General features: G+C 41.9%; 1 protein-coding gene across 1 annotated transcript; it reads right to left on the bottom strand.

Annotated features, from left to right (window-relative positions):
- Positions 1-3,343: 3,343 nt before the first annotated feature.
- Positions 3,344-22,048, bottom strand: impg2a (interphotoreceptor matrix proteoglycan 2a; the record flags this gene model as incomplete). The annotated part of the gene is made up of 21 exons (XM_079170241.1): positions 3,344-3,386; positions 3,917-3,996; positions 4,748-4,949; positions 5,992-6,180; positions 7,051-7,261; positions 9,137-9,356; positions 9,449-9,736; positions 9,969-10,927; positions 11,201-11,396; positions 12,793-12,836; positions 14,034-14,242; positions 16,708-16,728; positions 16,841-16,899; positions 17,811-17,966; positions 18,059-18,129; positions 18,432-18,478; positions 19,325-19,357; positions 19,470-19,495; positions 19,586-19,752; positions 21,645-21,863; positions 21,970-22,048. 21 exons carry the CDS (start codon positions 22,046-22,048, stop codon positions 3,344-3,346), a joined length of 3,519 nt encoding a protein of 1,172 aa, XP_079026367.1.
- Between the last annotated feature and the right edge of the window lie 1,173 nt (positions 22,049-23,221).

Consider the following 23,221-nt stretch of genomic DNA (forward strand, 5'->3'; position numbering starts at 1 on the left):
GACACAACCATACCCATGGCATATGTGTACAAGGCTGATTACTGGTATAGAATCTTTTAGAAACTGTAAAGGCCACATACGGGCCTATAATCCATACCTGATGAGGCTAATCTGCTCTTCAGATTATGCGGGAGCAGCTAAACAGCTGGTCCAAGAACACAGTGGAAAAAGATATATATCAGTGACTCGAGGAGAAGGTCTTATGCGTTTTTTATGACACTGACAAGAGGTGCTATCTATATTAGGACCCCTTTCTTTGGAGTTACTGGTGGTTGGATTTTGCTGTCTTTCGAAAGAGCCAGGCTAACTAAACGAAGTAAGCTAAGCTAACTAGCTGCTGACGTGATATCAGGTGACATCCTCTCAACTACTTCTCGGCAAGAAAGCGAATAAACGTTAAATAAATATAACAAACTAAATATTCTTAAAGTATCAAAAGTAAAAGTACAAGTAGATTTGCCCCATAGAGCATTATATCTGTTACATTATTATTACTGATATACGGCTATTTATTGGAGGCGGAGCTACTGTTGGACACTTCTTATTTGATAACAAAACATCTTATTTTACAGGCTGATCATGTGCTTTATAGATAAAATCTTAATCTGAAAAGTAGCTACAACTGAATAGAAGTACAAAGTTGCATGAAATGGAAATATTCAAGTGCCTCATAATTGTACAGTGCTTAAGCAAATGACCTAAATTGTATTCCACCTCTGCACTTTGTATAAAACATTTTATTTTCATACATGTTCCAATTTGTTATTAGTAATGTACACAGCAGCACGGTATGATAACACTGTTAAAATGGTGAAAGAAATATCAGTATAAAAATAATGTGTTCATATATTGAGACATTTGAGACACGCAGGATTTACATCCTACAACTGTTAACAATATCCTCACTGATATTTACATGACAGCAGTGCGGGATGATTGGCCGTTTGTCCAGGTGGCAGATGGAGGATGTGGAGAAAAAAAAGCATGCATATACAAATACAACTGAATATGCAGATTGCAAAAGGCATGACACTGTCACAAGAGTCTGCTTCCTTCGTCGGTGTTTGTCGCTTATGTAGACCTCTGAAATAAGAGTAAAAAAAACATGTAATGTAAACAAGAAGCTAGGACACGATCTCTGTGTCTGATTCTGACCGTCACAATGTGCCGACAGAGGGGTCAATACGAAGTCTTGTCTCGAAGAACATGTGAGAAGACCAAAGAACACACTGGAGTTAGTCTGACAGGTTTCCGATTGAGGAGCAGGATGGTGGCCAAACAAGTAGTCACAGGGCAGATCATTTTTTTTAAGAATTGCTGGTAGCCTTAACGTTATTTTTCAACAGGAGACACGGCTCGAGGTTGGCTTTCCAAAGAGAGCATGTGGTTTATCAGCTTGCTATTCCTGTTTTTTCAGGTGCATTACACATGACGTCTGAAAGCAGACCATTTGAATAAATCCTTTGGCCGCTTGCCCCAGAGCATTTTTCCACTGAAACATGTTTTCACTTATTTCTGAATCCCAGAACTATAAATGGTTCATGCTCTCTGCCTTTCTCTCATCACCATGTTTTCCCTTTCTCATGTCTACCACGCCGTACCTTTACAAACATACACACCAAAGCTTTTGATTGATGGAGGCCGTTAAAAAGGCGGAAAGAAAACACCTGCCAGTAGAAAAATTGTTGGAGCAATGTTCAGATTGTGAAAGGCTGCTTTTACATTGATGGACAGTAATGATACATACACGAGCACCAAATTTGCAGCAAGCAGCTGTTTAGCTTAGCTTAGCACGAAGACTGGAAATGGGGGCAAACAGCTAGCCTAGCTTTGTCCCAACATAACAAAATCCATCTACTAAGCACCTCCAAAGCGTATTAACGCGTTATATCTTGTTTGTTTAAAATATATGTACTTAAGTGTGCAGATTTTGTTACCTCAGAGCAGAGTCAGGCTAGCTGTTTCTCCCCGTTTCCAGTTTTTGTGCTAAGCTAACAGCTGCTGACTGTACCTTCGCCGACAGATATGAGGGTCCAATCAATCTTCTCAATTAAGTCTCCGCCAGAAAGGGAATACGCATATTTCCCCATAGACTGATTTTCCGCAAAATGCTGAACTATTTCTTTAATGCGCCGTAGTGTATACAGAGTTGATTCTTTGGTGATGCTTTAAAATTGTAAAAATAAATCATTATAGACCCCTACATTTTAAATTAAGATAGCACCATTGATTCAAAAACTTTCTCAGCGCCTCTCTGAGAAAACCTAAAGAGTAAATTTGACCTTTATAGTGACAAAAATAAGTAGAGATTAATATTTTAAATAGCAAACATCCTAACAGTAACACCTTATACATATTCACAGTTTGATGTGCTTCCCTTTAAGTATGGACAGATATGACATGATGGAACAAAACCGATTATTCCACTAAACAAAAGTACGACTGACAGGATTGTGATGAACATTTCAAGTATTGGGATTCAGTCCAGTTTTCCCCGAAGGGAGTCGTCCAGCAGGTGAGCAACACTTGATGTCACAACCAGCTCATCAGAGTCAAGAGAAGGCACGAAGGAAGGAGGAAGAACAGTCAACGATGAAGAAAGAGAAGAGTCGTGATAGGGAGCTTCACTTTACTAACATCGAGGCATGTTTCTGTGCAGCAGGAAAAAGTGTGTCAGGATGCAGGGTCCACATTCTTTCATGTATTAGAAACACCTAATATACACAGTACACAGTCTTCTACCGTATGTGTTTTAAAAATGTTCTGCCAATATAATGTCTTACTAGTAAGTGCCTTAAATGAATGGATTGTGACTCTGCAAGTACACGTTATTCTATTGATTCATGAGGCTGCAATATGATGTGAGCCCACTAGTTATCAAATATTTTGAAGAATCACTGGGAAATACGCTTATTTAGTAGTTCTTAGTTGGAGTTCTTGTTTATTTATATATTTTATAGTTAGGTGTCCAAATCTGCAGGAGCTACATCACCTTTGTTCCTTAGTGAATATGCAACTATATATATATATATATTTGTCCCCTTTCCTTAAACTGTTGATGTAATGTATGTATAGGTATTCATTGTACCATTGATAATGTATTGATTGGCATTAAACACTTCTTTATTGACAGGTCCATACTAACTTTTACTAATCATGCTAAATCTTTGTGTAGATATACAGTGAATATCCCGACATTAAAGTACTTCACTGTCTTTTCATCCCAACCTACTGTAGCTGGTATTCATGACAAAGATCTTGAGAGGACTTGTAGCTGAAACTCACTAAGCTGCTACGATCCTCAAGGGAAGACAGAAATACCTTGTTTGTTCACAGGAAACTTTCACGTGTGTGTAGAGGAGCTCTCTCTGCGGGTATCCACGACACTGCAGCACAAACAAACGCAAACACATTAGATTTCATTTTCCTAGGTCAATTTGTTACTTTATTAACAGCACATGCAAGTACCCACAACTTTACTCTTAAGGTTTGGTCCGGCAAGAAGCAACTCTATGGCACACGGAGCGGTGGCGGTCTATACAGCCAGATAGGACTTAAAAAACAACCACCACATTTTACACACAGACACATTGCTACTGCCAGACTGTTGGCAAACACGAAGGAATGTCTGTGTCTCCTAATGGTTTTCTGTCTCATCGTATCAGCGCCGGGCCTGATTGGTGAAGATTTTAGAATGAAATGATAAATATGTTTCCACACTGGTTTGGCGTGGCTCGAACTCTTTCACTCGTCTCCTGCAGCTGTCAACTAACTAACTAATCCCCTTTTTTTTCAGTACAATCTTGCAAGACTCCTGTATCTAAAACTCACTTCCCCTTTTCCTCATATCCTGGTTTGCTTGGTCCATGTGTTTATCTCATTGCAGTATGAAAGGGAAAACAAGAGACGCACTCACGCTTGATGATGCCGTACAAAGTCTGCAAACTGTCGGTCCTTCGCGTAGAGCTCAATAATGCGTATCCTGTCTTGGATTTCCTGCAGGAACACATGGTATCAGTCGGATGGGAACATTACATCACAGGCAGATAAACATTAAACTTAACAGGATGTGGTTTAATCAAAACGTGACATTTTTTTTAAAGAAAAAACTACAATGTCTTTTCTGTTTAAAGGCGTAATAAACAATTTTACAACCTGAGACTTCCCAATTCAGATGCTTAACAGGTCAAATTTGGATGTGGGAAATGAAAGTGATATACCTCGCCCTGGGTCTAACATTCGGATGGCTTTGAGCAAGGCACATCTCCCACCTGCACTTCAGTGCAGCTATGTGGATTTTTGTGTTTGAAACGAGTGAAGACATTCCAAAAGGGCACCTGAGCTTTTCCAAATAAGGCTCATGAAAGTATGAATATAAACGCCAGCTTGGTGTTTTAATGTGTGCGGGGAAAACTCTTGCAAAACTAAGACACAAGCCAGCCCAGTGAGGGTAAGGGGGGGTTAGTCGCCACTAACTTTATCTGTGACCCCTTATTGTAACTGTAAATATAGCCAATCACACAGCATGGCTGTAGTTAATATGCTGCTTTTCCTAGATGTTTTTGATGAAAAAAATATTGATTTTATCAGCATCAAATTAGTGCAAACATTTCACTGTATAATAAAAATAATGAAGTGCAAAAAAGAAAAAAGAGCAAAGGCCCTCTTAATGTGGCTAAGACATGTTCTGAATCAACCAGTGGATAGCAGCCCACACACACACACACACACACACACACACACACACCTCCTTGGTCAGTTCACTGTTCTCGTAGATGTGTCGTATCTCCTCGCTGCTGAAGTCAGTGGAGGCCTCAGCGCTGGCGCTGCTGTACACAAGAGCCTCAGGGTAGCGGCGGTAGTAATGGCTGTAGCCTGTGGTGGCCTCACTCTCATACATGGGGTTGTACTTGGTCGCTCTTTCCAGAGACGGGAGGCTCTCTGCTCGCCTGCAAAGCAACAAAACAAATCTGTCACATTGTGGAGGCTGAATGATACACAAAGCAACACGTCATCTAGGAAAAGAAAACTGGGCTGCAGCGAGTAAGACCTAAGTGTTGATCAACCTTCATTATGTATTAACCTTCATTACTATAGTGTCTGTCTGAGTCCAGACTATAAGCAAGCCTATTGTGTTTGGTGTTTAAGGCTTTTTTGGAAATACATCAGCATGATATCTGATCAGTTAACTGTCTTAGGTTAACACAGTGTTTTTCCACATGCTGCTCTGGGAACCATGCCACACACAGGGAGACACAGACACACACACAGATAGATGGTGAACAGGCGCATTGTGTGTCTTCGTGTCTGCAACAAAAGACTGAAAGTAAACGAAAGATGAAAGGAGGACAGGAGGAAGGGACACCCAGGCAAAGGGAGTCTAGAGGAATAAAGGACCGGTGTGGTCTAACTGAAGATACAGTCATGGGATGTCTCTAAACTAAAACTCTAAACTTATTCTGTTCCCTCAAGAAAGTAACCAGGCTCCTTTAATCTCAAAGATTACGTGGAGGAGAGAAAACTTCAAACACACTAAATGTAACACCTTTTGCAGACTGATATATATATACACACATACAGTATATTGTATGTATATATACATATATATATATATACATAGATGTATATATAGGTGATGAAATATTCAGCATATACTTTATTAAGTATATAGTTAGTATTCAGCCTGACTTATTAAAATACAGTATTTATTTCTGTATTTAAGATTTAAACTAGCTTGGCCACACAACACGACAAATAATGGATAAAGTGGGTTCTCTAGAGTTGAAGAAGTTTAAAAGACGGGACATTTTTCTGTCAGCACATGTATTTGTTTGTTAAGGACACAATTGTGCTCCTTTTTATTCACCTTCACTGATAAATAAACATTTAAATATAAAAACTATGGAGCGACACATTGAGAATGGAACAGATCTACTTCATGGAGCTCTGTGGAGAAGTTCGTCCATTGGGTAAGCGAGTGGTTTTCCTCACCGTATGGGGTCCTCAGACTCGTCCTTGTCGTACTGATCACGTAACGTCCTGGCGAGGAAGAAGATGACTACGGAGGCCACCAATAGGAATCCAGCTACGGAGGCGATCGCTATGCCGACCACCAGCGGCTCAGATACATACTCCTCACAGTGCTCTCCTCTGTACCACCAGTTCTCCCCGACGCGACACCTGAGGTGACGATGAAAAATGTGTCAGCTAAAGTAAGTTTCACAACAAAAGCAGAAGACCTTTATAAAACTGTTCAAGCATTCAGGGAACAGCAACAACATTCAGTTTTTTATTCTGTGTCGAATGATCAGAGAATGTAAAAATGAATGAGTGAATCATGTTTGTATGTTGTCTTGACATAGTTAAGAACAATTATAATGTTCTGTACGTGCGATTAAACAATGATTGCCTTATTTTGGAATAAAATAAGTCCTCAAATGTTTGTCTCCTGTCTCCATAAAGTAATGCAAAACCTGCGGTTGGATGGCATGAAGTAAACAACAATCCAGAAGCATCTGGAGCTGCCTGCATGTTTCATGATGTGGTAGAGGGTGTCTGTCTGTTCATAATCATACGATGTTAAGTGTACCACATAAAACAGTTTCAACACAGCCACAGGACATGTTTCTGTGACTGATTTGGATTACTGGCACATTATTTTACTTTTTTAAAATCTTGATCTAGGTCATAACAAATATAAATGTTTGAAGATAGTTAATTAGTATTTGCTGCCAAATAAGGTGCAAAACCAAACCTTCATTCCATTTAGTTAGTTATGATTATAGTTCTTTCTCCAAAGTATTAGGAGTCAAATAAAAAATGTGCTTTTGAACGAATGCTTTGAGCGTGTTGAACATCTCTCATCTTCACCTCATCAACACGGAGCCAAGCAAAGCAAAACTAACTCTACAGCTAGAAGCTAAGAATCTGTTCTCCTGCATGAACTGTTTAAAAGCTGTTTCTGGGATGAAGCACTGGCCTCGCAAATCTGCCAACTCAGACCCCCTTTCCCCGCACACACGCAGATCACTTCCCCTAATCCCCACCCACCTGCAGATGGCTCCCTGGCCGGGGATGATGTCACATTTGCCGTCATTGAGGCAAAAGTCCGTCCGCAGCTCACAGATGCTCTGACAGGGCAGTCCTTCCACGCTGAAGAAGCCGGCATTGCAGACGCACTCCCCCTCCCCCGACCACTTGTTCACCTTACACTCTGCGTACTCGTTACACGCCTGGAACTTACAGGGGTCGGCCTTGTCACCTGGAAATGAAAGACAGCAGGAGTGTTGACTTTAGGTATCAAGAGAAACTGTAACAAGCAGGTGCTCATGTGGTGCTCAGCATTTAACAAGAGACAAAGAGTACATTTATATTACAGCTATATTATCTCAAAAGATTTAGAGTTAACAATATATATACTTAAATTACAACCTGAAAAAGGTAACATAGATTTAAAGGAATAGTTCAACATTTTGGTAAAATTTGAGTTCTTGCCGAGGGTAGGAAGAGAATATTACTCTCTTGTCTGCACCAGTTTTTACACTTCCGGTTTTGTACAAATCCAACAAATGAGATACCTGTTAATTATTGAACTTTATAGGTGCTGGTTGTCAGATGTTTTTTAGCTTCTGACAGCTCCACACCCCTTATTTTGAATCCTTATGCTAAGCTAAGCTTAATTACCATATTCACCGTACATACATGAGAGTGGTAGCTAAATAACAGCAAAAATAATAAAACTAAAACAAACTCAACAAAAAAATAGCCTGCACAAGATTTTAAATATAGTAGTTTTTTTTGTATTTAATACTTGACTACAATATTTATTTGCAAAACACAGACACACGCAAACAACATTCTTCCTCCCTTTTTAATACACCCCTAATGCATGCTGGGATCCATTACTGTGACTATGATTATGATTATGACCTCTCAGTCATGATTGTAAACACAAGAATGACTCACTGACTGATATCATTAACGGCTGATTATAAGCTGACGCGTGCTCTGTTACACAGAAGCCTTGAGTTCGACACCGCATGAAGAAATACAATAAAAAGTGCACAGAAGACTGGCTCCATAGAACAGATGCACTGTGAATAACCAGAGCTGCACACGGTAGCCTAATGAGTTGGTCAAAGTGCAGTTAATGACATGTGTCAACTTGGCTGCTGTCCAGGGAAGCCCTGATTATCTCAAGCCAGCTGATGTGACTCTTCAGGTGATTCAACGCCTGCTTCAAGTGAAGTTATTTTCCAAAACAATGTTCAGAGATTACACCCACTGAGGGAATAGTTCAACATTTTGCTGAAAGGTAGATGAGAAGATTGAGGTCACTCTGACGTTTCAATATGAAGCTAGAGCCAGGAGCCGGCTAGCATAGCTTAGCATAAAGACTGGAGACAGAGGGGAAAAACAGCTAGCCTGTTTCTGTCCAAAGGTAACAAAATCCATCTACCAGCACTTCTGAAGCTCATTGATTCACAAGTTATATCTTTTTTTGTTTAAATTAACCATTTGTGGGTTTAAAGGGGGTTGATATTCCTATTAACGAGACCAAATCAATGCATTTAGGTGGAGTTAACAGGCTCTTATTTTTTTTTCCTCTCATCAGTAAAACAACCAGAACGTACGCCAGCCTTTCATATTAGATTCAATGACAAAGTAGGCTACTATTATCAGAACAACATGAACATTCAGGCTCCCTCATGTGGCTCAATGAGGACTGCAGATATAAATGTTAAATACAAGAATATGGAAGAAATTCTGCAAATTTATTTGGCAATTCTAATAAAATCTCTTGCGGGTCCAGACCCAGTCTTTGGGAATGACTCCTCTAGAGTCTTGACGGCGGCGGACAGCGGATGTAGTTACCTTTTGACAGAGCCAGGCTAGCTGTTTCCCCCTCCGTTTCCAGTTTTAAAGCTAAGCTAATAGCTTAACTTCCGGCTTCATATCTACCTCACAGACATGAGAGTGGTTATCAATCCTCAAATCTAACTCGCTGCAAGAAAACGAATAACCGCGTCTCCTTCGAGAAACATCTGGCATAACCTTCAAACAGTTGATGTTATCACAATTGCTGGCTTAATCTAAGCACTCATGAAAACGCTACAGTGTACCGGTGAGAACCTACCTGACTCCACGTCCAGCGAGTACTTATCGATGGCCAGGTTCATGGTCTGGTAGGCTGTATTACAGAAGTCCTCCAGGATCAGATAGACTGTGGTGGTGACACTTTGTGGCACAGGTTTGCCAAATTTCATCCGGCTGTTGACCACAATGCTCCCATTCCTGAAGTTCATGATCTCCAGGTTCTCAAAGTTACTCAGGTTGGACTGCAGGTAGGGCACAAGCTGGGAAAAGATTGAAAAATGAAGAGTTTGATGTTTCAACACAACAGTGGGAATACTGATTAGCAGAAGAACCGTAAATGTGAGATGTTTACCAGCTCAATGAAGCGTTGCTCCAAAGCTTTGTATTCTGGGGAGCTCTTGTTAAAGAGATCGTCTGAAAAGACCATGTTGGTCACCCGAAGGCTGAAGAACACCATCAGTGCTCGTCCAGGGTTCACAGGCATAGCGATACTGACTTGGTCTGTGCCACGTGCCACACCAACCGGAAAGCCAGTGCTGCCCTCCTCTGTGTGGTTATTCAAATCGTAACCATAATGGATCACATCGTAGTCTCGCTCTCCAATGGCGCCATCGTCCAGGCCTTGGTTAGGGGTCTGGATCTGGTGGGTTAAAAAGGTTTTGAGATGAGACTTTCTATGTCTAACTGGCGTACTGGTTTACTTGGTCTTAAGCTTAAAAAACAAATGTGTAGGAAAAAAAATTGTGTCCTCGTTTGAAATATATATAATATATATAAAGCAAGACATGAGTCCTGTATTTAAAAACTAAATACAATTATGTATTTAGTGATACTAAATTTGAATTGTTTTCAATACAATTCTTTTGCTTTACCTCCACCAGTGAAGGGATGATGACGTCAGGCTGCCCTTCAGAGGGAGGGTCAACTTCAGAGATGCGGGTGAAAGGCGACTCCCTCTCTGGAGACAGGGCAGTCGGTTCGGCAGGGCTCAGATAATCTGTCACTGGTGGCTCGAGTTCATCTTTGTTGACCAGTAAAATTTCATCCTCTGTAAGATCCCCTGTGGAGATCTCTGGAGCTGCTGGGCCTTCTTTCTCTGCAGGTGGAGCTTCAGGTGCAGTCTCTTCCTTCACCTCCTGTCCCTCCCTCTCTGTTGCTTCCTCCATGCCACCCTCTTCAAATACAGGTTCCTCAGGATAGGTCGACACCATATTGATGTCTGCGTCTTCCGCAGGATTTACATCTGTGAGCTTGGTCTCTTCTGCGCTCTCCGCCGGGTCTTCACCAACAGGAAGCAGACCTGTTTCTGCTGCCTCCGGCTCTGGTGCTTCACTCGCTTCATCTACAGCCTCAGGAGGGGGGACCAGGACAGGCAGGCCTTCTTCTGCGGTCTCAGCTGCGATTGTAGAGAGCTCAAGCTCCTCTGGAATCTTTGCCTCATTCACAACAATGTCATCCAGATGCTCCTCTTCCAAAGCTGCAACAGAAAGCTCTTCTCCCACTGCCGCGACCTCAACATCCTCTGTTTCAGCTTCAGAGATGGCGTCTGTATTTATGGCTATATCTTCTGTTAGCAGCCCATCTTCTGAGCCAGTCTCCTCAAGAGACACTTCTCCTTCCTCTGTCGGCGTGGACGGGCGGAGCAGGTCCTCCAGGTGATCTGTGCCTGAACCAGAGGCCTCGACCTCCACTGGTGGTTCAGGCAGAGTGACGCCCTCTGGCAGCTCAGGGAAGGGAAGCTCCGCTGGGAGCTCCTCTGGTGGAGGGGTTTCTACAGCAGCAGTCCGCACAGTGTCCCAGGGCAACAGCAACAGACCTTCCTCCTCGATGCCTAGAAAAAACAAAGACAAGAATAAACTCAACTCAGTCTCTGCTGGACTCCATTTATTGATGCTGGCTACAGCCCACAGATCTATCTGGCAAACCAGAAAAAAAACATTCAGATAAGATCGAAAAAATTTGAATTGAGAGGAAAAGAAAATCATCCGTCAATTTCCTAAGAAGTAGTTTTAGTGCAAACATAAAACAGTAGGAAGTGCAAGACAGCGAGAATGTCACAAAAAGGAAAATAATAATTGAAAAGGGATTTGGGATTAACACTCACTGCCAGCTTCAGGTGCACTGATGGTCAGGCCAGGAGCAGGAGACACAACTGCACTCTCCTCCAGGACAATGACGTCATTTTCTGTGTTCGCCACTGTGTTGGTTTCAGAGGGGTCAGGCAGGACGTAGTCTTCGTTGACAACCTCTGTGTCCTCTTCCAGCATCGTGACCTCTGGTGGCTCATCAACAGCATCGATCTGCATCACAAGCAGCATTTATTATCTAAAGCTTTGGCCACTGTTTCGTTGGAGTGTGCCATTCAACAGGAGCTTTGATTGGCCAGATGTTTTGTGTTTACAGGCCAATCAGAGCTCCTGCTGCTGCGCTGTAGGTTGAACATAATTCCTATGTTTGTATCCTAAATTAAATGGTAAAGCAAAAAACAAATTAACTGTGGGATGGAATATGATAGGGAGACATATTAGGAAATGGAATATCAAAAATGTCAGAATTTCAGGGTTACCTCACCAAGCTTTTATTGTCTGACACATCACTTTTTCGTTTAAAAAACCAATAAATATTGTGTCTTCATTAGAGAATGTTAGCTAACTAACAGTGGCAATACACGTTTGATGATGTGCTTGGTGGTATTCAAACATAAGTGTTTTCCTTAGGTTTATTATTTATTTGAATTCTTGAGCACATTTAGATATAAAGCTTTGTAAACTTCCAAAACGTTTCTTTTTTGTTTAAACCAATTGGCAGCACTTCTAAGGCCCACTAGATGGCGCTCTGAGGCCCATCAGTGATCATAGCTGCTTTGACACCTTGTCTATACTTTAATTCTAGTTTTGCTTTAGTTTCCTTGCAATACATTTGGTCTTCTCTTGCCCAATTGCTTTCACTAAAATCTCTAAAGGCAATCAGCTGTCTTCAACCTGTATTTGAAGAGTGTTTGGTATGTATTGGCTGAACTTTAAAAAGTGGCACGATGCAGGCTCCTTACGTTTAATATCAACTCAAAGAAAGCTTGAAAAACCAGCAGCTGAATCTCAAATGTTCCAAATCCAAACCAGGGCAGCAAAGTGCTTTCGGTGGCCCAGTAGCTCTGCGCCTGTGAATCAATTACCGATGAGAAGTTTGCCAAACTCTCCCAACTCATTTAACAAGTCAAATTAATCACTTAGCGAGCCGAGCTGCAAAGTGAACCAGCAGACGCATTTAGTGAACCCGAACTCTGATTAGCATCAAAGTGCACAGTCGACCACAAGACAGCACAAATAAAGGCCGACTCAGGATGGAATCATTTGTCTGAATAAACTCATGTGTGCTGTCTCTTCTCTTTACTCGCTGTGCTGTGGTGCACTGTAGCTTTTGCCCCAGAATAGCAGTGGTTGAATATAGCAAGAGCCAAACTAATCCTCAAAGCCTCACTTCATCTTTGCTTGTGAGATCATCCTCTACCGGTACTGGGTTGGGTCTTGATGACGTCACAAGCCGGTTACAGGTCACCGCAACAGCATTCTATACTTCTGCTGTCACGCTTCCTTAAACAAAAGTGATTCGTCAGCTCTGAGGGGCTCAAAGCAGCCGTAGAGCGCGGAGAGAGAGAGAGATTGTTGTCATGATTGTGGAGATAACTTGTTAACTCACCGTGGCTCCGTCTGCAGCGTTGACAGACTCAGGGACCTCAGACACTGTGGAACCAGTGGGGGAAACAAATATGAAAGCAATGAAAATGTGCCAAATAGCTAAAAACAATGCCTGCAGGAGTCTGCAGATCCCTTTTTAACCGACGGCGTTCATTTTGACAGCATTACCTTCAGGGGTAAATGTATCTACAAATCTGTGTTCAAATCTGTAGTGAATAGCAGCCGCTGTGGAGCCACGGCTATTACTAAATGGCCACCAAAGCAGAAAAACAAAACCAAGCTGTGCCTCTAAGTTCCCCTAGCCACACATGTCGGCAATATGAGACTGTTAGGCCATCATTTCACAAGTCCAAGCTCATTAATGATGTAAGCATCAGATGTTATGCACCTCCAGGGGAGCTCGCTAACACAGTCAACTAATGACATGCATTCTCTCCAAAAACATGAGCGGGGAGAAATCACTCAGGAGGGAGAGATGGTATAGACATTATCACATCCTTCAATGTCTTTCACATTTCTGGAGAAGGACTCTGGCCATAAGTAGGAGGAAGCTAACCTACTTACTGACTGGCTAAATCTAACAGTGCAGTTTAAATCTCCCTATGTGGGCATTCGTGTGTGTGTGTGTGTGTGTGTGTGTGTGTGTGTGTGTGTGTGTGTGTGTGTGTGTGTGTGTTTTGCTTTTGTGCCTTCTGCTGCATCAATTATTATCCCTTTTCTTCATATACTGTCCAGAACGTAAGATCCACTGGGTGTAAGCCAAAATAAAGGACTACAGCAAAGCCAAAAGAAATCGGAGGGCTCAGATTTCAAACATCCTTTTTGCTCAGCGCTCTCTCGCAGACCACTTAATGACAAGGATTTAAGTGTCACACAGAATAAATACACTGGTCCTAAAACTGATGGTTATGCTTTTTGTTCATTAAAAATGCCCCACTTTTGAGCTGAAACTTTTTCCTCTGTCCTCTTTGACGGAAAGAGCAGACAAATAAGAAACAGATGAGACTATTAAGACCCGGGACTGTTTTCTGAAGTGGTGTAGCGTATGTTGTAAGATCAATGCCGGGTTCTACTGTGTCTCCATTCGATATGACGTTTGGAGGTTTGCCCTGCATTGCATGCACTACTTCTGCCAATGCGTCCCCGGCGACTTCGCTGACATGACAATTAAATAAACGGCTATAATGATGGCATGTGTTTGTTCTGTGGCAGAGCAGGGAATATCGCCGGCCATCGTCTTACCGCTCTCCAGCTCGTCGTTATGCAGGGCTTCAGTGTTTAGGTTTTTGACCTCGCTGATGGTGTAGACCACCGTGGGGAGCTCCATGATCTCGCGGTACGAGTTCTCCACCCGGTTCGACTGCAAGGTAAGGTAGTCCAGTTGGTCAGTGCTCACTCCTGCTCCGTCCACCATCACTGTGACAGTGTAGAGCACCACCACGCCACGCAGCCTGAAGACACACGTGTGTAGACGTTACATTCAGGCCACATGCTGAACAGGGCTAGGAAGTAATTCAATATTATTGTTCAATTAATGGAATCAAATTTTGATATACACTCCCTGGAGTCTAAATTAGGATCACCTGTGTAATTGAATGCAATGTGATGCCACAAATTCTACATTTCATTTTGAGTTTTTGTTGACACTGTCACTTTACGACTGAGATCTGAGTTGGTGGTGTTGGACTGCATTATACCGAAATGTGTTTATAATCACTATTGTAAATGGAAAAGGCAAAACTGAATATAATACAGTCCAGTTCAACATCATTTATATCTCAATAATAAACGTATCGGTAAATGAATTCCTCTGTGAGATAGAATGTATGGAAGAGTAGTTCTAATTATTTTACAGATGTACCTCATAAAGTGGCCACTGAGTGTCATTATATTTTGCTAATGTTTTACATAATCCTGTTGCGCACATTAACTTTCCCGAGCAACTTGTATTAAAAGTAAAAATGGTTATCAAGGTCTTTGTTTTATGCGTGCGAACACTTTTCGTTGATGCAAAACATTGGCACAGTGATATCAATTCAATTCTTTTATGTGTATTATTGCAGATATTTTGCATAGCATATTTTAACATATATCAAGATATATATTAATATCAGAATTTTTTTTACTTCAGGGATATAGTTGTGCAAAATGATTTTGTACATTGTGAAATATACATAGTGTACATAATGTACTTCCATAAGCTTCTAAATGGACCTTACGGTGAGATTGACTGAAACCGATTTCAATCTCAATTCCTATTAATATTGTGATACCGATTTCAGCCATATTACCCAGCTGTAATCTGTTTCATCACATCAGCCTTGATTATTATGTTTCTGCTTGTGGCCATTGTGGAGCTTCCCAAGAGCAACAAAGCAGTTGAGTGCCTTGCTTTCCTTTATAGTTCTCAGGTGAGAGGAAAAGGTTTACTTTTATTTTTTCTGACCCAAACTTGGTGAGGATGTTTCCCAGTAGGTACACCTTAACTGCACACCATTTTACAGTCATCCTATACACATTTACAATAAGAAAGTATAATAAAATCGCTAATTAGCATGATTTTACATCAAACCTCCTAAAAGAATTGTAAAGCGATCACATATGACTGATGAATCGAGTGATTTAATGCTTGGAATGGAAAAAGCCAATCTATCAGCCTTCATTTGACTACTGGGAGCCTTCCACTCTGACCCAGTTTGTTGGGTTCCTGGCGGACAACTGAGCACGTGCTGGCCCGCAGTCGGCCCCGTTTAGAAGGAGATCCAATTTTCCCCGTTTAGCTTCACATATACACAGAGTCAGACGGAGCTGTACTCCTGCTTTGCCCTGAGATCTGCAGATATAGCAGCAGGACAGCATCACTGTGAGAAGGTATAAATACATGTCTCAGTGTACTTAGTATGTGTTCAAACTTATTAAGTATACAAAGAGCAGTTTACAACAGAAAGAGCAGTACGTGTGCTTTTAAAATCTCTCGCAGGAGTGGATTCCAACTAAGTACATTTACTCAAGTATTGTATATAAATATATATGTGCGCTAGTAAGTATTTCCATTTTGTGCTTATTCCATTATATTTCTGGGGAAAATGTTCAACATTTTTCATCTTGTGAAATGACAAATTGTTAAAAAGATGCCCAATAGAGCATAACGTTGGTTCCACCTCAATCAGCTGCAACATTGAAATGCATCAGCGTAGCTGGAAAGTGAATATTGTTCACTTTGTACTGAGCCAGGTTGTGTGTGTCCCACTGTTTTCAGTATTTATGCTAAGCTACGCCATCAGCTACAGCCTCATATCTACCATACAGAGGTAAGAAGTGCATTTCTTAAAATGTCTTTTACTTGCAATGGAGTACTTTCATGCAGTGGTATAGCTACTTGTGGAGAGCAGAGCCGTCTTTCAATCAGAGGGTTGGTGGTTCAAACCCTGGCTCTGGCTCCGGCACCACTAGTTGCAAGTCGATGTGTCCTTGAGCAAGACACTTAACCCCAAACATTGCTCCCGTAGCTGTGCCTCCGGTATGATAGCATCTAAAATGTAAGTCGCTTTGGATAAAAGCGTCAGCTAAATGACTGTAATGTAATGTAATTACCCACCAACTTCCATTTCACCTTTGCTCCCCTGACACACACAAAATCTGTCCTTCGACCTAAAGCCCTGATAATCTTCTCTATAAAAGAGCACCTATTCACTCGTCTCCACCCATCCTGATCCCACTTAACATGTGAGTGACACTAAGACCATTAACACAGGCAACTAGTGACACACGTGCCCACGCTCACGGGGTAAATACAGCGTGAGATGAAGATGACGCCACACACACTCACACAGATTTAGCTAAGGAATGGTTGACGGGGGATCGGTGGGCTAGAATATTCTAGGTGAAACTACTGCAGCCGGTACTGATGACTCACCCTTCAGTGTCCTTCTGGGGCCTACATGAAACAAGTGAAGTGGTGTCAATACTACAAGTCAAGGTATTGATGGCCATATTGTGAGGACAGTTCTTTTGTCCACACAGGATTAAACCACAGCAAGAACACTGACCTGAAGTCCAGCACAGACATACTCTTAAATCCAGGAAGCCCCTCCAGAGCGTCCTCTATCTGCAAGGACAAAAACGATCACGCATCATGAACAAGCCTCAGGAGGAGGCTTCTTACTTTGATATGGTTACAATGAACTCGCTTGGCGAAATAAAGTTTGATTTATGGTTCCAAAAATGTTCTTCAAAGCAACTGAAAGGTCTCGAGTCTTTTGTGCAGTGGCCCAGATCATTATCCTCTGGAGGCAGACTAGTGCACTGCGGTCAACTTTTTTATTGGTCTACAAGGCCTTGCGTCTATGCACTGAGAAAAACAATCCCTATGCTGTTCCGCAGACTCACTGGTTTATTGAATCCATCAGAGAAAGAGGACACAAAAACTGGTCTCCAGGGTCTTTGTCCTCCAATTTCCCCTTCTTAACATTCATATAATACCTTGGTCCTCTGCTCCACTCACACTTATCATTTCTGCAAGGCACGTGGGTTTGTGTGTTCCTGGTGTGTGTGTATGTGAAGGCATGCAGATTTTATGTCTATAGCAGATCTTCACCGAGAAACACGGGTCAGCGATAAGGGGACATAAAATCAAGTGCATGCTTACGATGCCAGAGAAAATCACCTCAACATATCTATGGAATTTTCCAAGTACCTGTAAAACCTCTGAAGTTGCTTCCAAAGGCAGAGTACCGGTGCATACGTGTTCATGTGCATATCTTTATATCTTTATGTATTCCCAAGGCACGTCATAACGCTGTACTTTCAGCACGTAGGAAAGTGCTTTTGAGCTCCCGCCAAACAGCTTGGGTTTAACTACGGCTCCTGTTAAAGTGTGTGATATTAAAACAAACAATGCATGCATTGCAGACCACAAACCAGGAGATATAGTGAGCCCAGTCCGGAGCCAAGTAACAGTAGCACTACGGGGAGTCATAAAGAGAGACGGGCGGAAGGCGGATGGAGCCAGAGACGAACCTTTTCAGCAAACTGTCTGCTGAGAGTTTGGCGCTGGAAGCTGGCTGGATCGCCGAGGTCGTCGCTGTACGTCTCTCCGGTCAGGAGGATGCTTAGCTCCACCACCTGCTCCAGCTCAGCGGGGTTGGGAGGCTGCACGGCAATGTCATTGTCCATCTGTGCCATATGAGAAAGAGACTCTGTAATATAGTAGTTATACGTGCACGTTAGTAAAACATTGGGAGTAAACTATCTGTGTGTGCACTCACTGGACTCTCCACCGCCTCTGGGACGACGGCGGCTGCTGCTTCCTCCACCTTCTCGCCTTTATCTTTGTCTTCTGGGTGGTTGAGTTCACGTGCATAAAAAAAGAAACGGTTTATTTCAAGTGGATGTGAGCTTTGGCACGTGTGATTACGGAACACTGTATGGATTAGACTGCCCTGACCTGACCAGATGTGGCCTACAGCCAAGCTCACTCAGCAAACACACAGAAAGATTCACTAACTTACTGCAAAGAAAGCTGGAATATTCTAGGAACAAGTACTTGGAAACACACACAAGATAATGGTCTGACACTGAAACAACAATGTTTGTGCAGAGGTACAGGTATGCTTATTAACAGCAAAAAGGGACACCGACCTAGCTCAGGAGCTTCAACAGCTTCCGGTGCTTGTTGTGTCGGAGTGCTGCGGAACAGAAGAGGATTGTTACAACAGTGCTGATATCTTATTACTTAATAATAACAAGTACACAGACGCACACTGTGGAGAGCGGTACAAGTAGGATTTAAAGAGTAAAGGTACGTTTTTTTTTTAATTCAACAAATAAATCTAAACAAAACCAATCATTAATTGACTTTGTTATTAATGAATTGATATAACTGCCCCCAAGTCATAAAAAACGAATTGGCATAAAACTATTATAAGACTTACGGGATAGTTAGTAATAGGAATAGTTAGTGGTACCAGTTTCACATTTGTACGCTATCTCAAGATGCCAGCAACTGGTTAGCTTAGCTTAGCATAAAGACTGGAAACAGGGGGAAACGGCAAGCATGCATGGATGGAAGACAATAACACAAGGGCATTAGATATATCAGACGGTGGCTGCACAGACCAAAACTTGTTAGTAGAATTAATTTATTGTAATCTCCGCAAGGGGAATCATGCAATCGGTTGCGTGCGTCTACGTGTGTGTGCATCCGTAAGTGAGTGTATGTGGCTGTCCACAGCTAATCCCGTAATGCAGCAGTGGTTGTTGCAGACACACCTGGAAAATCTGCATTCCACTGTGTGCACCTCTCCAGTTGGCTTTGTTTTTTTTGTGTGATTTATTGAAAATAATAAAAACTAAATAGACTAAATAATGCCAGTGCTGTCTTTTACACTCAGAAAAAGGAAAAGCACAAATATAAAAAGAGCTTGGGTATCAGAGAAACAAATCAAACAGGAAACAATTCAAAGCCATGTGATGACGCCATGTGTGCTAACTAACGTGCAGCAGTATGAACAGGTAAGGTTGAAGAGCCTTACCTGCACATATGTTGCCAGGACCTGGTTGTTTCACTACAGATGGTTAGAAGAACAGATACATTTACAACACAGACCTAATATTGAGATCAATGAACGTATGATTGAAATGTTGGGTTAGCACTGAGAGAACAGACGTTTATTTTACCTTTTCAAACCTGGCAGTGACATTCTCTAGAAGGAGAAAAAAATAATCAGAGTTGCATATTATGTTCTGTACTGCTCACAGATAGTGGCTTATTAAAGCATTAGTCAGCCACTAACCTTTTGAACCAGAGCATGATGCTCCTCTGATTGGCTAAAGTAGCTGCCCACATCTTGTGCCGTAACTGTGCCCTCCTGGCATTGGCTCATCCAGCTTTGGTACTCGTCTTGCTCTGGGAGACGGTCCCAAAAGATCTTGAAAGCCTCCCATATGGTTTCTTGGCACACTTTTCGGACCAGAGATAAAAAAAAAAAAACACCATCCACTTTAAAAGTCAAGCTTGCAGAACTTGTTCCATAGTAGTGATTTCCAAGTTATTTTGGTTGGGGCGACACTTCAAAGTGTGAAGGTCTCTCCAAGGCAACAAAGACCACTCTGTGGGCTCATTAGCAGGTGAATACAAGCTTCTTTAATTAACTATAACCATGATAGACCTTTATATTATTAGCGGGGAGGTCTGAGGCCCAGATCTCGGTCCACTGCCACGTTAACTTCATGACGTAACTCCCTTTCATGAGTCTACTGGGCACTGATCCAAAGTCGATGCACAAACAAATGCTCCAATCTTCTTCCCTAATCAACACCGTCTGTGAGGACTGAGACACCAGTGGTCATCGCTAAATCCAAATCTACCTTACATAACAGCCCTCAACTGTTCCCCGTTCACAGACTGTCTCTTGGCACCAACAAGCCCGTCTTTGTCTACGTCTAGCTGCCCTGGAGTTCACACCTTGATCTCTGTCCACTCACACGCACATACGTTACAGACCGTCTCTTCAGCAATAACAGAACATAATGTTTCGTCTCTCTTCAATATATTGCTTCACAACTGCTGCCCACCTGTGGTGCGCTGCATATGGTTCTTGAGCTGTCAATTCACAAATCACACAAACGCTTAAAAGTATCTCGCCGTGGTGGAAAAAGATTCGTTATTTAAGTAAAAGTAGCAAAATGACTACATATAGTACATTATTTCTCTCTGAAATGTAGTGAAGTACAAATAAAGACAAGTATATAATGGTACTACTCAATTACAAGTACCTTACATTTGTACTTAATGTACTTGATTACATTCCACCACTGGTATATAACCATGCAGACTGTTTTGGTGTAGTGTCTGAAGTTTGGGATATCCACCTCTAAGGTTTCTGCTGCTACTCCGAAGAACATGTTGTCTGTAGCCCACTCCTCATCTCTGCTTGATTAGCCGCTATTAGAAGAACACACCAGAATCTCTGACCGGACTGTCTGCGGTTGAGTTGAATTGTGGGTAACGTAGGCGCCAGGTTTTATTAAGGGAGAAGAATACCATTACTCTGGTTCTGCCCTATTGATTTAAAACAACTGTTCATCATGAGTCCAGTAACGTTATGGGGTTCTAAAGCTACGTGGGTGGAATACTCTTCTTCTATTAACTAATATGATATATTATCAAACTAAAATAAATATATATATATAGATTTTTATCATAATATTCTGCTATTCAACCAGATACAGAATTAAGTGTCCATCTCTGCACAAAAATATAGTTTTTTTTTAAACATGTAATTATGCAATCATTTCTTTCATATGTACAGCTGTCTCAGTCTCTTAGTCCATTGTTCCACCGGAGTTGATTTTGCAACCAAAAAATAGATAATACCCTTAAGATATACAAACTATGTCAACAGAGTATACCTCGGAGTATGCGTCCCAGCATATGGTGAAGTACTGAAGGTACATATCTGAAATCCTGGCCACATATAAAAAAAAAAGAAAAACTGAACTATCTGCAGGACTAGATACGACTAGGGTCAGAAAATGTGTTGTATTTGTAATTCAGGTGAACTGATCCTGTAAGTAGACCACAGTCTAATTGAATGTAAATCTCTTATTAAGGCCTAATTGCAACTGGTGTCAAGGCAGATGTCCACCAGCATTCTTCTGCTTGATCCAGGTGGATCACTTGCTGTAATGTAATGTGCCTAGTGGACATTAATTCCTCGGGATTGTGACAGTGCGGACAAAATCTCACCAAATGAAATTTTGTTTTTGCCGTTTGTGTTCCCTCGCCCGACAATAGTGAGGTATCCTTCCACAGTGTACAGTGATCTACTCTCATTTAATGTGCAGTCTTACCTCTGAGATAAAAGTAGCTCAGGTGGTTTGCAACGACTTGCTGGGCGGTCTCTTGTGCACAGAGTTTGACTCCGTTGGGGAAAAGGATGTTCCGTTTCCGTCGAGAGATAACTGCATGGCCTTCATCAGAGTCCTTGACATCAGAAACATTACCGAGCCGTGGCAACTCCTCAGGCTCCTGACTCAGGTAACCCATAGAGGAACCTTCCAGTGTTGCATCTGGGGGACAACAACAACAAAAAACACACACATTCAAGACTTAATGGTTAACTCTTCTTTGAGCAAGATGTGAGCAAGAAGGTTAAAAGTTAACGACACTATGTACCTGTCCTTATGTCCAAAAATATGACCACAAAGTAAAAAAAGACAGAATAGAAAACACATCTCCCAGATATGCTGCTCATGTTAAATCCGCGACTGTGTTTAATTCCTTGGACTTGGAAAAGGATTAAGTAGATGTGTACTTCTTCTCAACAGCTTCTTACAAGTTTGCATAGCTGAGAAGTCTCCAGACGCAGAAAAATAACGGAAGCACGTTTAGAGAAATCATTTGACGACACTGTGACATGCTGGTTTCCCTCTGCCGCTGAAGAGAGGCGTGTCCCACGGTGCAGGGAGGACAGCTCCTGGCTCAGGTAGAAAGGCAGATGGCTCTTTGAAAGAGGGGAGATTCTTTAATGCTCTCTAATCCTGTTTACTGTAAGCCCTAGAAGAGCTAGCCAAGAAGTTACTGGAGCAACACTGAAGGGAGGAGGTGTGTGTGTGTGTGTGTGGGGGGGGGGGCACATAGTGTGGAAGAAACATGGACAGAGAGTAGGAGGTAACAAAGGTGCACAGAATCAACAGCAAGCAGGGGGATACATCAATACATAATTTACTTTATCATAGTTTACCGATTCTTGTCAGGAGATTAGTTAGGATTTACGGTTTTCTCCAAGAATTTAGCAAACGGCCAATAAAAGAGACTTAATCTTGTTACCCCAGTTGAAGCACAGTTCTAACCAATTAGGCAATTGGCATTAGACACACCCAGCCTTTGGAAAGCATAATGGCGGCCACGTGTCTGCTCTAAATGCTGGGGGGGGGGGGGGGGGGGCATCAATCAAAAGGCAAGAAGACAAGCGCTGATCCGACTACCACACACAAATACGGTGATTATGTGTAAGGTTGGTCCAGCTGAGGTGTTGACCTAAGAAGCGGAAACTGAAATCCTCTCAGTATGTGTATTTTGACAACAGTGAGAGACCTTGGCTTAGTCTGGAGTCAACCTTTAACTCCAAACTCTTCCTCCTCCTCTTCTTATCTTTAAGTAGCCGCATTACGTATGCGGAAAACAAAAAAAAGCAAGTAAGCTGACAATGGCATTAACAAGCTCACAGTGACAATGCTAACATACTGGAAGTGGAACGTTTACCATGTTCAGCATTTTAATTAAGTGTGTTAGACGGCTCACATTTGATAGTTACCACTTGTAAATACACAGTACAAGTCCGGTCGTAAAATGTCATTCGTTTAGCAGATCTTTTGGACATAAACCAAAAGAAAAAAAAAGTGCAGGACAAATTAAAATGTCGACG

The sequence above is a fragment of the Pholis gunnellus genome (genome assembly GCF_910591455.1).
Source record: "Pholis gunnellus genome assembly, chromosome: 12".
Lineage (NCBI taxonomy): Eukaryota > Metazoa > Chordata > Actinopteri > Perciformes > Pholidae > Pholis > Pholis gunnellus.